Source organism: Varanus komodoensis, unplaced genomic scaffold (assembly GCF_004798865.1).
Source record: "Varanus komodoensis strain SLA01 unplaced genomic scaffold, ASM479886v1 scaffold33, whole genome shotgun sequence".
NCBI classification, from domain to species: Eukaryota; Metazoa; Chordata; class Lepidosauria; order Squamata; family Varanidae; genus Varanus; species Varanus komodoensis.
In genome coordinates this window covers 8,764,426-8,780,743 of record NW_025335817.1, presented here as the reverse complement: position 1 = coordinate 8,780,743, position 16,318 = coordinate 8,764,426, and the positions used below count along the sequence as shown (strand labels likewise).

Here is a 16,318-nt window from a genome sequence, read left to right as displayed (position 1 = left end):
TGATCTGAATTATTTACACTGATTCACAACCCTGAGGGCCAGAATCGTATTACAGTTCAAATGATGCTACCACAACCCAAAGTAAAAGTTCAATATTGCACGTACTTCTGAATTCTTTGTTTGCATGCATACCTCATGTGGAATTTCACCTCTCCAAAGCTGCTTCTAGACAACTAGAAATGTCCGGCCTCAGATGAACCAGATGTTCAGGCCCCTAATTACTCTGCTGCTGCTTGGCCACCACCCAGAAGCCTATGGCTGCACCTCCGAAGTCTAGTCTGCACCTAATTCCTCGGATGCTTCAGCAAAGCCTTTACAGTGATTGTCTTCCCATATTAATATGCAAGACAAAAGGTTACCTTCCACCCCAGAAATGGCTGCATAAACGAGAAGGTGGCAGGTGTGGGAGTGAAGGTAGACAGAGGACCTAGCCCTGCACACCACAACTTGGGAACCATAATAACTGAAGGGCCAGAGAAACATTAGAAATGACTGGCTGGATCAGATCGTGGTCCATCTAATTCTGTTCCCATGTTGGCCAACAAGCTGCCCATGAGAAGCCCTCACGGAGAACTTGAAGGCAACAATAGCCTCTGAGCCACATGGCTCAGAAACTTGCATTCACAGGGCCTCAGGCCCGGACGGACAGACAGGCAGAGTCACCCTCACTAGTAGCCCCTGGTATTACCTTCCATGCACCTGCCTAATCTCTTTCTAGAGCAGCCTAAACTGGTGGCCATCACTTCACCTTGTGACAGCAAAGGCCGTTGTTCTGCTCCATGCTTTGCAAGGAAGGCCTTCCTTTACTCTGTCCCGAAATGTCCCACCATTCAGCTTCAGGAGATGGTCCTGCTGCATGCCAGCATTAGGGAAGATGGTGGCGGGAGGGGGAATGCCCCCCAACAGGCATCACTTTGTGCAATTCTGTCAAGTGGAAGTGAAACGGGAGAGACCAGGCCTAGCGGAAGGTTCAGCTTTTGTATAGAGAAGAAGGAGCTTGTCACATCTCACCCAGGCTGCCAAAGGCCCAGAAACAGCTCTGTGCTGTGCTTTCCTGCGACGCAGGAGAACGTGATCGAGCACCTCACTGGAATGCTGGCTTTGCTCCTTGGGTATTTTAAGGCTTGCTCTTAAATAAAGGACATGGGAAAATGTCCCATCACCTTAATGAGTGTCAGCGGCTAAGGAACCTGGATCTCCCATCTCCTTTCAGCATTAACATATGCAGAGCAGTCTCCGAGACACATCTGAGTCAGTTGGGCTTCATTTCCTTGCCATCCAAATATTGCTCTATTCAGTGAAAGCTCTTTTGCTCAAAGCCCAATCACTTTCCCTTTTAAGAAGTTTATCGTAAGTGGGGCCCATTTCACAGCTGTGTTTTACTGCTTGGTAAATTATTGCTTTTCCAGGTGTTTAGGTTACACCTGAATTACCTCCAGGGGTAACCAAAATACTTTGCTTTCCTACCTCATCATGCGAGTAAAACTGCTCTTTTTCTCCCTTCACTGTCTACCTATGGTGATTTTCAAAACAAAACAAAAAAAAGATTAGATGTGGGGTTTTACCAGAACAGGGTGAAATTCCCTCCTGTTGAATTTCACAAAAGGGTGGTGAAAGTAGGCGGTAATTTTTCAGAGACTGGGAACTTCCCGCTAGGTTTGTGTGGGAGCTTTGGACAGTTTACAGTGGGGCCCTGACACCCCCACCAATTCACCTCCGCTGTTGCACAAGCAGTGGGTTGCACCAACTGCCTTGCACAAGCAAGACCTGCCTCACGCAAGGGAGATCAGTCCTTCCTAGGGAAGCCTGAAACAATGAGAAACACTCGTTTCTGGAAGGAGGTAGGTTAGCAGAGACTGCATGGAGGAGCTTCCTTCCGGGTAGCCTAGTCACACTTTCCTTCCTGAGATACCCTCAATGCAGTGCCATTCCAAGGAGAAACAGTGTGGTGTAGTGGTTAGAGTGCTGGACCAGAACCTGGGAGATTTGGTTCTAGTTGCCACCCAGCCATCAAGCTTTGGACCAGTCACGTCCTTTTGGTCTAACTTAACTCACAGGTCTTCTGTGGGGATAACTTGAAGAGCAGGACGGATATAGGCTGCCTTGGGTTCTTTGGAGGAAAAAAGACAGGATAGAAGCGTGACAATAAATAAATAAATTCTGGGAGGGGGGATTAGTAAAATGGCCCTCTCTTCAGAGGCTCAAGTTCATCCTCCATCCTCCAGATTTTGTCTAATTTAACTATTTTTATCTTAATACTTCAACAAATATTCTCCTGTTTATGGTATCTGGGTGAACAAAATACAATTTCAGCTGATAGGGCAGAGATGATTTTAAAAAACATTTATTTCACACCATCTGAGCTTAGCAGAGCTCTCAGGCGAGACAGCTTTGCCTAGGCCAGGGTGGCCTCTGAGCAGGACGCCTCTTTACAAGAGGGAGGGGCGCAGCTCCGTGGCAGAGCACCTGCTTTGCACGCCGAAGGTCCCAAGTTCGATGCTCGGCTTCTCCAGGCGGACTCGGAGAGACGTCTGCCTGAAACCCGGGAAAGCCCTGGCCAACCACTTGGGGAAAACTGGGCAAAGGGGCCGATGGCCTGGCTCTGTTTATGGCAGCTTCTGTTTCTATGTACTTTTGACAGCTACGGATTATTCTGCTATGCAACTTCAGGGGCTGGCTCAGATGTTATGCCAAATGGATGTTATGCGAAGGGTTCCAGGTTTATTCTAATGTGCTGCTGGACACATTTTGTGCAGTTGTAAAATAAGGTGAAGTGGAAACTAAGTGTTTGTGCAGTCGGGAATCTTGCATCTTGTTGCTGTTTTCCATTAAAGCAGCATTGGTCACGGGGCTGCACCAGGGCCTCGTGCAGTTACAAGAACACTTAGAATACAGGCAGGAATGGTTAGCAAGATTTCGGCTCACATCTGTTTTCGTAAGTCCCAATTCTGTTCTTCTTTGCCATAGCCGCACATGAAGGAAGAGAGAGAGCTGTCAATTATACTTCCTCTCTGGCTCTCGCATTTCCAGTCAAATTCAGTGAATCCTGAATTTTGTGGTATGTGTTTAATTCACATGAAAATTTGTTAATAAAATGTCAACATTTTGTATTCAATTTTCTATGCATAAGTCATTTTTCTATTACACTACATTTTAACATATTCACTAATATACCAATTGTCTGTGCACTTTCAATATACTCATTTATTTGTGCAGTGTAAACAAAACTGGAAAAGTTTATTGTAACATTTAGAGAAGTTATGATTTACCAATTTTGTTTGCAAATTTTGGCTTGCAAAGTGATTTGAACTGCAAAATTAGGTAAGTTTGCATTACCTGGTTTGGAGGAAAGGCTCTCTCTAGGAACACCACCCAAGGTTTGAGTTTGGCATTGTAAGTGCTGCTTGGCTGTATCATCATCATCATCATCATCATCATCATCATCATCATTGTTATTTAGCTTTTTTGTAAAATTTCTTTAAGTATCTTTCTTTTTATGTAGAGAACAAAGCTTATAAGTGTGTTGTGGGGGGGGTGTATTACAGCAAAAACAAAATTAATTCCTGCTCCCTTTAAAAATTATTGCAACAGACATCAGAAACTGGTCTGCTTCGTGACCGCCAATGTCCCCGTATCTCCCTGAAAAGATGAAAGGGACACCATCATTTTCATATTCACCAGACAAACCTGATCATCATAGCGGTAGGTAAGGAACTGTTCTCCCGCAGTATCTTCCAAGAAACTTCCTTGAGGAGAAAGTGCAAACTCAGGCAAGAAGTACACTCCCTGCGGCTGTTCTGCCCCCGTCTGTAAAAGATTGAATAAGATCATGTTACAGCTCCTGAAGGAAGAGAAGTCCACAATATTCAACAGCATGTGGACATACCTGGATGCCCCATTACTGCATGTGACCAGGGAAAGAAAGGCCCGTCTAAGTGTGGCTGCACACCTGCGGCTGCACACTGGCCCAGAGTCCCCGGGCGGACTCCTCCACTCCCCCACTGCAATGGGCACATCCGTCCGCTGCTCCCCCTGAACCAGACGATGGTGGCGAGGAAGAGGAGGAGCAAGAGCAGGAGCCCTGGCCTCATCCGCCCATCAAGCAAATCCGCCATGAAAGAGGACAAGGAGCAAACGCTGACGGTGAGGAGAAAGAGTCTCTGAAAGGGGGGGGGGTCCTGCCCAAGGGCCCCAAAAAACTGGAACTGGCTGTGATATATGGTAGCTTTCTTGACCTTCCTTACCAAACACACACTGGGCCAGTCGAAACGTAGCTCCCAGGTCACTGTGAACTGTGGCCAGTAGCCTGGTACTTAGGGCCGTATACTCCCAAGCCTTTGTCTTTTTCTCCCCTTCACCTCCGGTTTAAACCGTAGATTGGCATCACTAACCACAGTATCCTTTTCCTTGAAATTTTCCTTAACTGGAGGACCCTGAGGCTACCTCGGAACTAGGTCTGCTCGGAATTGCTCCTGCACCATTCACCAACTGCTTTTGGAGGGGAGATTCACTGGTTTGGGGCGAGGGCAGCAGTAACTCTGGAGGCTACATTCAAATACGTGAGCCCCTCCCACCACCGGTCTAAGCTTTCTGCAATATGACATGGTACAGTCCACCAACAGGTCTGGTTCATGACCACACACCCACGGAAAGTTACTTCAATTTACATACACACGAAGACCTGGGCAGTCTAGGGGCCAAAAGAGGCATTACCTCGAAGATGCAGATAGCAGCTGCCTCTTTTTCTCTCTTTGTTTTTACTCTAGTAAGTGCTGGACCCCCAGTCTAGCAAGAAAGGGAGCTATGGCCTCTTTTTATGGGGAGGAAAGAATATGCTGGATTGCTACCCACTCCCTGCACCTGCAACCTCTTTTGCAAAATGGTGATCCATAAAGCGCATGGAGCACATGGAAAGCCATGCTTGACTGCAGTAGGGTGGGGTGGGGTGGGGCAAGTGTTCAGCTCAGGACCACAGCATTGCAGGTGGGGAGGGGGGTGCTGGGGTTAATGCCCCAGCAGTGGCGGAGATGCCAAGCAGCAGGGAGCGTGCCAGGTTTCTCTGCAACATCACAGCATCACATTAAAGGCCAATATGGAATGAGACCCTTTTTAAAGTGCTTACATTTCTTTTCACTGAACCACATTAAAAACATTCAGGGCACCGCAATAAAGCTGTGATGTTCTGTAAACCGTGATAATGTTTAAAGCAGAGAAGTGGAGCACTGAAAAGAAAACAGAGCTTTACTGACTTCAAGATGAGAAAAGTTATCTGTTGCTGAGCAAAACAGCAGCCCTCCTCGCTACGGGCATAAGCGATGCACAGCCCATCCAGCCAATGTGGCAGAACTCCCACTAGTTTTAAAAGCTCTGGACAGAACTCTCTTGCAGTAATCTGAATTCAGTCCAGAACTACGGAAAATTTCAACCCAAGAGGTTAACTGTTAGAATGGAAAGAGTTTTGCAATCTTTACTGGCCTGAATATTAAGCACCCTATAAAATTTGGGAAGAGAGAGCAAAGATTGAATTTTACAATAGCAGCAGCCTCCTAAATACTACTAAGAGTGAAATATCATTCAAGGCAAGTGCAAAGATACAGCAGTAACGAACAAACATTCACAAGTACTCTCATTTTATCTGAGCACAGAAATTTTCCTTTTGATTCACAGAATGCAATTCCCCGTATGTAATATCAAAAATTCTCTGTAAGGTTTGACATCATTGTGCATCCTTTCCTTGAAAAATGCATACAATAGCGTTTACCATTTCATCTGATAGCATGGCATAAATTAGACATGAATACTTTTGAAAACATGAAAACGTATGAAAACTTACAAAGTTTTTGCATTTATAAAATGCCAAAAGATATAAAAATCTCAGTTGCTTCTGTATCCATATAAACAATGACATGATATCTCAAGGCTGTTCTCACCCATTGAATTATATCAATATCTTCTTAATACAAATCAGAAACATCTCAAAAGCATGTGTGGAGATATTTCTGCCCATTGCAAATGGGTTTTAAGGGCAAAGACAGATGTCAAGTGTTACTTATTTTCATTCGGGAAGGCTCAGACAATAAAGCCAGTTCAAAAACATTAAATGCAGGGTATCTGATAAACACTAAAAACAGCAGCACTAAAAATAATAAAACCTTAAGATGAAATGCCTAGGGGGGAAAAGGCTTGTCACCCAGTCTCCCTGCCCCTGAAATGCACACCAGGAACAACTGCCTCTTTCATTCCCAATGAAGCCCAACCTCAGGAAAGTGGGAGCTGGGCCCCAAATCCAGAGCACCCTCTTCCTTCTCTTGCAATTAGCAGAGTTCCTCCCATGCCAGCTGCAGCTCCACAGTGTGCAGGTGTGACGGGGAAGCAGCACGGGGGACCCCAGGGGCAGGGAGCAGAGGACTGAGGCTCCACCAGGAAACCCCAGTGGGGCCTCGGCCCTCCTCCACACCAGCTGGGTGATGCTGGTGGTCAGAGGCCTTTCTTCTGTCGAAATTGACCTCGGATTGTACCTTTAGACAGCCAGAACCAGCCTTCCAAGTGTTTCAGAGGGTGAGAAAAGCACAGATACAGCCTCTCCTCCATGTTCCTCTCGTTCTCCATTGGATTCCCAAACCCAGAGGGTTCAGAGTGTTACAGGCACCACATGGGATGGTGCCCCAAAAGTCTGAAAAGCTGGATAACAGATTTTAACTCTAGCAATTGTCTTGTCACTTGAATAATTTACTGTGTGTGTGGTACAGTATGTTTGCAACAGTCGTGTTTTTATTATTACTTGCAAAAGTTATGCTTTTACTAAGACAGCATATCTTTGATATGATGTACTGCCCTGAGATGTGCATAGAACTACACCAATTTCGTGGTTTTACTTTTCTGGTGGACAGAGACTCCAGGCCACAGCTCGGTGGCATATCGCATATCTGACATCCCCAGAATGTTCAAATTCATTGGAGTCACAGCCAAAAGTACTGGGTTAGAGACGGACTGTTTGCCTAACTGGGTTAAATGCATCCAGAACACCTGACCCCCGCTTCCTGTTGTGAACCAGCCTCTCTGCAAACATCTTTCCAGGTCCTTTCCCAGTCCTGCCTGTGTCACAGAACTGCAACTCCCTGGAGAAGAGCACTCTAGAACTGGATGGGCTTCATCTGACCAAACAGCTCCACCTCAGCAGAAGGTTCTTTGCACCCAGCATCTGACTTGTTCTCTCTGCCTCTTGGTTTGCCCTCTGATGTGAATGACAGCCCATCGCAACGTCCAGTCTGTGCAGCCCTGCTCAGCTCTTGTAATTCAAGGCTGCAGCCTCCTTTACGGAGCCCATCCATCCCAGAGCTGGGCTTCCTCTTCTTCTGCCTCTGATGCCCCCTAGTATGACTGCCTCCTCACGATGTGCCCAAGAGCTTCAGTTCTGAGGGGTTCTGACTCTGATTCATGGCTCCTTCTCCAGTTCTGCCTTTGGGCTTGGTCCTGCTTCTCAGTTGCTCTTCCCTCCATTATCCCCACTCCTGGCTTCTGAGTCTCTTCAAGTCATGGCCTGGACATTAAGGCAGCGCCTCATAAGGCTTTAGCAGCTGCATTACAAACAAAGGCAGCAGGTGAAACCATTGCCATCTGTGCACTAGGAAAAACCTGACCCATTGATTTCTCTTATTTAGTTTCTCCAGTCACAATGGCTCCACTCAACTTTTATTTTAAAGGTGGCAAGTCGGTGCCCCTGAAACAAAGCTCTTTCCACAAAAGTTTTGGAGATCAGTGTGAAATGCAAGAATTTGGGAAAGGTACCTGGGGAGTAGAAAGCTGTTTGGGTTCCACACGTCTTAAGCCCATCCCCATCCCAGGGGAAGATACTCTAAACATGCTGGCTTGTGAAAGAATAATATCTAGGCTTATGTGCTTGGCTCAGCCATGTTGTAGCTCGCAGGCCCAACCCTTCAGGGCATTCGTTCACTCCACCCCCAGAGTTCTGCTTGGCTGCCTGGCTCGGCAACCCCAAACGACCCAGGCGCTTCCTGGAAGACCTCAGCTACAAGCATGAGCCTGCCCCCTCCATGCAGCACTGGAGTAAAAGCTGAACACTGGATCGTCGCCCTGTTCATCGCCTGGACAGTCTGCTCTGCTCCTCATACCTCACCCGTCCTGCCTCCCCACCCCATGCCTGGCTCCCACGCAGCCACTCCTAATCTGAATCAACACCCTGCCCTGACCCTCTAGAGTCTGTATTGTTGGAGGAATCGTGTGGGTGTCCACAGGGACTCTGATGCCAAAAGCCACAGCCCCAGAGCACAGATCTTAAGGAAATCACCATCAGTTCTGCTGTTGCGACTTCCAGTAATTGCACTAGTTGCATCTCACATGCGTACCACTGCCGAATGTAAACCATGCTGCAGCCACATGTCCTGGTGCAGATGAACATCCGAAGATGCTGGTTCTCGGCAGATGTGAAGCACTGTGGCTTTCGCAGGCACCCAAGATCCACTCCAAAGTCTGTGTTCAGACACGAGGGTGTCCTTGAAGGCTATTTGCAAGGCAATGTACATCATGGGAACTGAAGAGAACCAAGCATGCGTGCCCATGTTGGAAGCTGCAAACTGAACCACGGCTTGCTTTGTTTTGGGAATATCTGCGGACGAATTTCTAAGCAAAAGTGTTTCTGATCACTGGTAGCATAAATGTGCACATTTTTCCTTTTTCTAGTAATTGCTACCAAGTCTGCTTAACATTCATCTCTAACTCACCCTGACGGGAAACAAGCAAAATGAGGTGTCACCATCGCATTCACTGGAGCCTGAGGCTATAGATGGGTGGAGCCAGTTTTTGTGGGAAGGGGAAGAAAGGGTTAACCTGGTCTGGTTCACATCTGGCTTCACTGAAAATAACAATTGTGCCGCACCAGAATATGTGAGGGAATCCAGGCAGGGCATAACTCAGCATTTCTCAAATCTGAGAACTCCAGACGTCCTTCTGAGGCATCCTCTACATTTCAGCTTCCCAATTAAGTTCAATACATGAGTGGACAGCAACCCTCATATGGAGTCATGTCTGTACATCAACCTGATTCATGCAAGATTCCAAGAATAAAGTTGGCACATTGTTAGGAGTCAATGAGATTTTCAAACTATATGCATGCAACAGGAGCATGGGGTGTCGCTCACGGTTAACAAACTGTATTTATTTATTTATTTTAAACATTTGTATGCCACCCAGTTGTGTCACAGCGCCTCTGTGCAGCTCACAGTCATAAGATAAAACACAATAAAAACTAATTACAATGTATTAAAATACAATGTTAATAAAAGACAGATAAAAACACAAAACAGAAGGTTGAGTGGCATTAACTATAACAATTTTTTTTAAAAAAAAGGAAGTTCTTCACCTGGTAACAAAAAGTGTATAAGGTAGGCGCCAGGTGAGTCTCCTTGGGGAGAGCATTCCAGATACGGGGAGCAGCTGCAGAGAAGGCCCTCCCCCAGTGGCCATCCATCTCACCCCCTTAAGGGGTGGCTCACACAGGAGGGCCCCCGGCGTAGCCCTCGGGGGCCGGGCAGGCACATGAGGGTGCCGGCGCTCCTTAAGATAATTAACCCATCTCAATTCCACAAACCCATAGTTCCACATGTAACAGTTCAAAAATCCATAAAATGGGATGGCGTTGCCTTCCATGCAAACGAGGTCAGCAATGGATAAGGTAAGTTCTAAATCAAACACACTCCTTGGGACTCACTAATGATATTATCGCCTCCATCCAGTCATTAAAATGATTGTTAATCCAAGCTGCCCAATTACGCTGACAAGAACAGGTACGTTTCAAACTGCCACTGCTGCCGTAATCCTAAAATGAAAGGCTATTCCAAAGGCCACCCGTGTTTCACAACATGCCTTCAACTAGCTTCTCTGGGCAGCTGGATCCTAATTGTTTCATATTGATATATAAATAACTAGATGATCTCTTCTAATCTGAAATGCAGCAGCAAAGCATCAGCTTTGGGATTTAATGCCCCCAGAGGTTAAGAAGCGGAGAAACTTAAACTAATTTGAAGCAATAATTGGAGCAGAGCTCACTCAGGACCTGAACTTCACATCGAGTTGTCAGTTTATAATTGAATTTGGGGGTTTCTCCTCATGCAGAACTTCCAGTGGGAGCATGTACGACGTTTTCAAGAGAACCAGAGAGTCTGGGTTGGAATCGCAATGTTTCTCAGGGCTTGCGCAGGGCACTCCAGGATTCCTTCAAGTGTGGACTCCGTACAAACAGGGCAGGTAGGCAGATGCACCTATGCACATCTCTGAGGTTAGGCTCTTCAGCCGCTGGGGAGTGGCAACGCATGCTGGACTTAGATTAGAGGGGAGCACAGCTCAGTGCTTTGCAGGCCAAAGGTCCCAGGTCAGGCCGGGGTGCCTGGAGAGTTGCTGCTAGCCCTCAGCACACAGGGGAGGAGGCGCTCAGCCGAGGCTGATAACCCAGTGAAGTTCTGGAAAAAGACCGAGCTTATGCACAGGCCATTCCTGATCCAGCAGTTACTCAATGGCTGCAGCGACATCTTATTCCTAAGAACTCTTGAGTCAACCCAGGAGAAAAGGGCTTCTGGTGGCCAGAGAGGCATGCTAACAACATGCCTTCTGGTCCTTCACAACGGTTGGTCTAGTAACCATGGGAAGATTCGGGATGGGGTAGAGGGGGTCCTTTGGTGCCCCACATCGCTTGCGGAGTTGGGTGGTGGTGTTTCCTTTCTATATCACCCCATAGTCTGTATCATAAAGCTACAAACCACAAATAATGAAATGCTACATAACATGTCAATACACAAGATTTAAAGCCATCTAAACATCCAAAGGCAATTTCAATTAAAAAGATACTAGCCATGCTAAACATTTGCAAAAGAATCCCAAGTCTCCGCCTTCCAAGAGGACTCCCACAAACCAGAGCTGGCCAGAAGCCTGAAAAGAGGCACACTGAGCTAAACGACATTAAGTTCAATGACTTAATTGTCTGATTCAATAAAAGGCAGCTTCTGGATTTCCCTGTTCACCCAGGAAGCCCCCTGGATGAACTTCCATCCATGGCTCATCCCCCAGGCATGTTAAGGGAATAAAACAGAAGGAAACCACTGTTAAGTTCCCCCAAGCCCCATGGAAGAGGTGAGGGACATAAGTGAAATTAATGGTAATAAATCACCATTGTCAACAAAGCTGAAATAATTAGCTCTCTAGCCTTGGGCAAAGCTGCTGTCTGGACATAGCGTGGTCCAAGACAGCATTTGGAAAATTGTTATAGCATAAAATAATTAGTGCATGGCACTTTTCCCAGGAAAGCTGTTAAGATGTAGCCTCAGGTTTTCTAAGGTCCTGTCATGTTTTGCCCAATTCCTACTTTGGTTCACTGCAGAGCAAGGGCGCCAGACAACTTGCCCAAAGTCAACCAGTTCAGGCAGCGCTGGATCCAGACCATGCTTGGCTCCTACCACCTTCACTCAATCCCAGAAAACCGCAGCAGCAGCAGCACTGGAATGTAGCGCTTCGAGCGCAACACGGGAGGCCCTCGCGTAACATGCCTTCAAACGGGCCGGAGGGGAACAGAAGAGCTCTAATGGCTGGGTGCTGCGAAGACTCGCTGAGCCAACAAATTACTGGTTGAGATGCTGTTACACTGCGATAATGGTTTGCACATAGCCGTTGCAGTGTACTTGCCTTAGTACAGATCAAAACAGCAGTCCCTGCTAAGGTAGTAATCATACTGTAGCCGCAAAGTCAGAGAGGTGATGGCACACGGGGGCACAGGATACCTGCAAAGTCCCTGCAAAGCTAAACGCTGGGTATTAGCAGTTGAACATGTGGCTAGAGAACATTAGAGCAAGTGGCTTCTTGTTTGCTAATCCCCCAGGACCGATGCAGTAATTGGTCTGAGTTTTTTACTTTGTACTGAGCGGCTGCAGTAGAGCATTGTCAAATCGTTGTCCTTATGCTTCCCTGATGAATTTTATTCTGTTGCTTTCAGCCCACCACTCCAGCCTATCAAAATGACTTTGAATTTTGTTTCTGCCATCCAGGGTATTAGCTCTTTTGTGCCACCTGCAAATTTGCTGCACCGCTTCATCCAAGTCACTAAGAGTGCTGGGCCCAGGTCTGAGCACAGCAGTACCCAGTGGGTACCTCTCCCCAGTCAGAGAGGGTGCCTTTGAGAGGCTCTCTGAGTCTGGTTCTGAAGGCAGCTGTTGATCCCTGGTGGGGTGTTCCATCAAGCCCACTGTTAGCCAGTCCGCTGATCAGAATGCCATGGGCACTTTTTGTGCTTTGCTGAAATCGGTGCATATCATATTCATAGCATTCCCACAGTCCACAAGAGAAGTTACCCAGTCAAAAAATGAGACCAGGTTAGTCTGGCATGGCTTGTTCGTCATAAATCAGTGCTGGCTTCTAGTAATTACGCCATTGTCTTCAAGGTGCTTACAGATGAAATCCTTCACTATCTGCTCCAGATATTCCCAGGGACTGATGTCAGACTGACTTGTTTGCAGTTCCCAGGCTCCCCTTTTTTCCTGTCTTGATGATGGGGATAACGTTAGCCATTTCTCCAGTCCTGGCACATCCCCTGCCCTCCATGATTTCTCAAAGATAATAGACAGTGGTTCTGAGAGTTCTTCTGACAGCTCCTTTATGACTCTAGGATGGAGTTCATTGGCCCCTGGAGATTTGAACTCATCCAAATAAATTAGGTGTTCCTTGACCATTTGTTTATTGATTTCAGGCTTCAGTCCTGACCCTTCCGTTTGTACTTCATTTCTGCCAGGGGGATCGTAGACCTGCTTTCAGGAAAAGGTTGAGCCAAAGCAGAAACCAAGCACTTCAGCATTTTCTTCAGCATCTGTTACCAATTTGTCCTCCCCATTCAGAAGTTCAACCACCACTTCGTTTGTTGTTTACTGTAAACATACCTGAAAAAAGCTGTGTTGTTGTTCTTGGCATCCCTTGCTCGCCTCAGCTCATTCTGAGCTTTCACCTTCCCGATGTCATTCCTGCACTTCTGTGCCACCTCTCTTCAGTCTTCTTTCGTCACTTGGCCTGCCTTCTCTTTCCTATACATGCCCCTTTCCGTTTTTAGCTCTGCTCACAATATTTTTTGCGGAGCCACATTGGTTTCTTCTGTTGTCCGTTCTCTTTTTTGTTGCAGCTGTTTGTAATTGTGCCTTTAAAATTTCCTTTTTTAAAAAATTCCCACCCATCTTGGACTCCTTCTTTTCCTTCAGTTCACTTGCCATGCAACCTTACTTATCACTGTCCTGAGCATATTAAAATCAGCTTTCACAAAATCCAGGGTACATGCATGGCCACATTCCAATTTTGCTTTCTCTGAAATCAAGAACTCAGGTAAGTTGTGGTCATTTTCCCCCACAGTTCCTGTAACTTCCGCTTTATCCACTAACTCATCCCTATTAGTCAGTATTAAGTTGAGGACAGCTGACCTTCTAGTTCCTTCCTCCACTGTCTGTAGAGAGAAGTTACCTGGCATGCATGGCAAGAATTTCTCGGAGGGGGCACTTTTGGCAGAATTTGTCTCCCAAATAATTGAAGTTCTCTGTTACTACCACATTGCACTTCCTTGAAATACTGGCAATTTGCTTAGCAAAAGTGTCATTCTTATTTTCTCTTTGACTGAGTGGATGGCTTTTGTTGTTTGTTGTTAGTCGCGAAGTCGTGTCTGACCCATCGAGGCCCCATGGACAACACTCCTCCAGGCCTTCCTGTCCTCCACCATCCCCCGGAGTCCACTCAGGCCCACACCCAGCGCCCCAGTGACTCCATCCGGTCACCTCATCCTCTGCCGCCCCCTTCTTCTTTTGTGGATGGTAGTAGACGCCAACCATCATGTTACTTTTACTCCTTGACGCACTCGGATACTCTTGATGGGCCTACCAGGCTCATCTTCCTATATTTCTGTGTAAGGATATGTATTTTTAATATACACTGCAACTCCACCTCCTTTCCTCTTTCTTCTGCTCTCTTTGAACAAGTTATACCCTTCAGTTACTATATTCCAGTCACAGGAGTCATCCCACCAAGTTTCAGAAGTACCTATCAAGCTGTATTTTCCTGCATGTATTTGGGGTTCAAGATCACCCTGTCTGTTTCCCACACTATGGGCATTAGTGGATAAGCCTTATGGTCTGACACCATCCTTACAGTATTGAGGTGACTATTTTGGGGTGCGAGTAGAGCTCTTTTCAGTGCCTTGCTGCATATGCCATCATCCACAAGACCAGATCTCCCTGCTCAGTAAGACTCAGTTTAATGCCTTCCTGATGAACGTCTTGCCAGCTCTGGTGCTGTGACCCATCCTTGCCAGCTGTCTGCCATCCAAATAGCATAGTCTTTGCTCTCGGCCCAAATCCCTCGTTGGCACCACCTTTGTAGCTCACCTGGAATATTTTTCTTTCCCTTTCTATTCCTCTAAGAACTGGGAGGACAGATGAGAAGACGATCTGGGCCCCAAAGTTCTTGAGTTTCCTTCCCAGAGCTTCAAAATCTGATGTGATTTCTTTGTAGCTCTGTTTGGCAGTATCGTTTGTTCCCATGTGGATTAGAAGAAAGGGATAGGTGTCTGTGGGATTTATGAGCTTTGGCAATCCTTCAGTCACATTTTGCTTGCAAATACATGTTTGTCAGATTAATTTGTATTGCAAGCCCAGTCAGATGCTACCAAAGGGCACGTCTTGATAGATTCTGTACAGTTAAAATGCCTTAAGGAGTCTGATAGATTGTCACAGCTTGCTTCCTGCCTGACGGACAAATAGAACTGCTGAAAAGGTCAGTTTTCACATTTTCAAGAATTCTAATTCAAGGCTATAAGAAACTGTCTCACCTTACAGGCACAATCCTATATACGTTTAGAGAGAAGAAAGGCCTAAACTTTGTGCCTTAAGTCAGCTGGTAGGCAGATATAAGAAGAACTACAGAGCTGGTGTTATGTAACAGCTAAGAGGACCAGCCAGAAAGTCCCCATGCAAATCTCTCCTTGAACATCTCAACAGCCTTAAACAAACCACCATTCAGCTTCCCCAACTTTATAAAACTTGCATCTACCACTTTGGCGCTCTCTCTGTTTCTTATTTTACCATTCCTCAGTCTCTCTCCTGTCCTGCTTCTGCATCTGTCTGCAAATTTTCTAAGATCTTCTTGAAACAGCTTCTGTATTTTTGTGCACTTTTCTAATATATGTAATTTATACAGAGATTGACCTAATTATGTTTGCAGATTCCTCAATGTATACATTATACAATCTATTTTTGTATAAAAAAGGATCGTGATACACGTTTTGGAATATATGTTGCCATTTGGGAGACCACAACACAACGTTCTGTGCAAATACCAAAGGATGACTGAAGTCTGGCTTGCATGCTAATTCAGGAAATGAAAATGCAGGAATGGAAGCCAAAAGAAGTGCTCCCATGTCCATTTCTCCCACTTCCACCACCAAATGCACTTCTGCATAGCAGCTGCACGAACAGGAGACGCCTCTTGCCTTCAGTGTCCAGCTTGTGGACTTCTCAGAGGCACCTGGCTTGCGACTGCAAGAAGGAAAACGCTGCACTAGTTCCCCTGCGACTGCCCCACAGGCGGCTCCAGCAGCAGAGACAAGGGCCCAGCTCAAAGCTAGTGGCAGGCCAGAAGGCCGTGCCATCGGGAGAGAGAAGCCCGCTGGCCTGAACGACGCTCGCACTTGCCTCCTCGTGGCAGCAGCAGGACGCCCCTTCCTGTGATCTGGACACGGAGGCAGCCCTTCCATTAGGCAGAGTGAGATGGCCACCTCCAGCAGAAGTTTGGAATTGTGAAAAGGCAGCAGACTGAGAGTTATTAACATATTATTGGACTGGGTCCAGACTTAGTCTACTTATGGTAAACCCACTGAAATCAATGAACTTAAGTCAGTGATTCTCTTTTTAGTGCCAGGGATGAAGGAGTTGAGTGTGTGATTTTCTGCTTCTGGCACCAAACCAACTTTGTTGGCCTTGGTTTCTTTGCATTTGACTCTGGGCTCAAGGGGACATTTACTGGCCTGCCTGAGAAAGCAGTATCGTTAGTTGTCTGTGCTTGTTCAGTGTTACATCTGAGCTGGGATCCCTTATTTGTTCATCTTCTTACAAGCTAGAATCATAAACCAGGGTTTGTTCTCAGCTGTTAGGCTTGCTTCGAAAGCAAGGCAGGCGCAAAATCAGCATGGACAGAGGCTGAAACAAAGCACAGACAACAGTTCTTTGCTTGCTCCCACTGGCAAGAAGAGTCAACTAGGCCTGATACAAGCAACCTGTACCAACAGACT

At 46.5% G+C, this 16,318-nt stretch overlaps 1 protein-coding gene across 6 annotated transcripts in view; it reads right to left on the bottom strand.

Annotated features, from left to right (window-relative positions):
- The window catches only part of ADAMTSL3 (ADAMTS like 3), a 245,472-nt gene that overhangs the window by 190,924 nt on the left and 38,230 nt on the right, over positions 1 to 16,318 (bottom strand). For all 6 annotated transcript variants that reach the window (XR_006415544.1, XM_044438722.1, XM_044438720.1 and 3 more), the window contains exon 3: positions 3,688 to 3,807. Coding sequence is in view for 5 of the 6 variants with exons in the window: in XM_044438722.1 (XP_044294657.1) it covers positions 3,688 to 3,807 (120 nt within the window). In the remaining variant the exon portion in view is untranslated. The remainder of the gene's footprint in view (positions 1 to 3,687; positions 3,808 to 16,318) is intronic.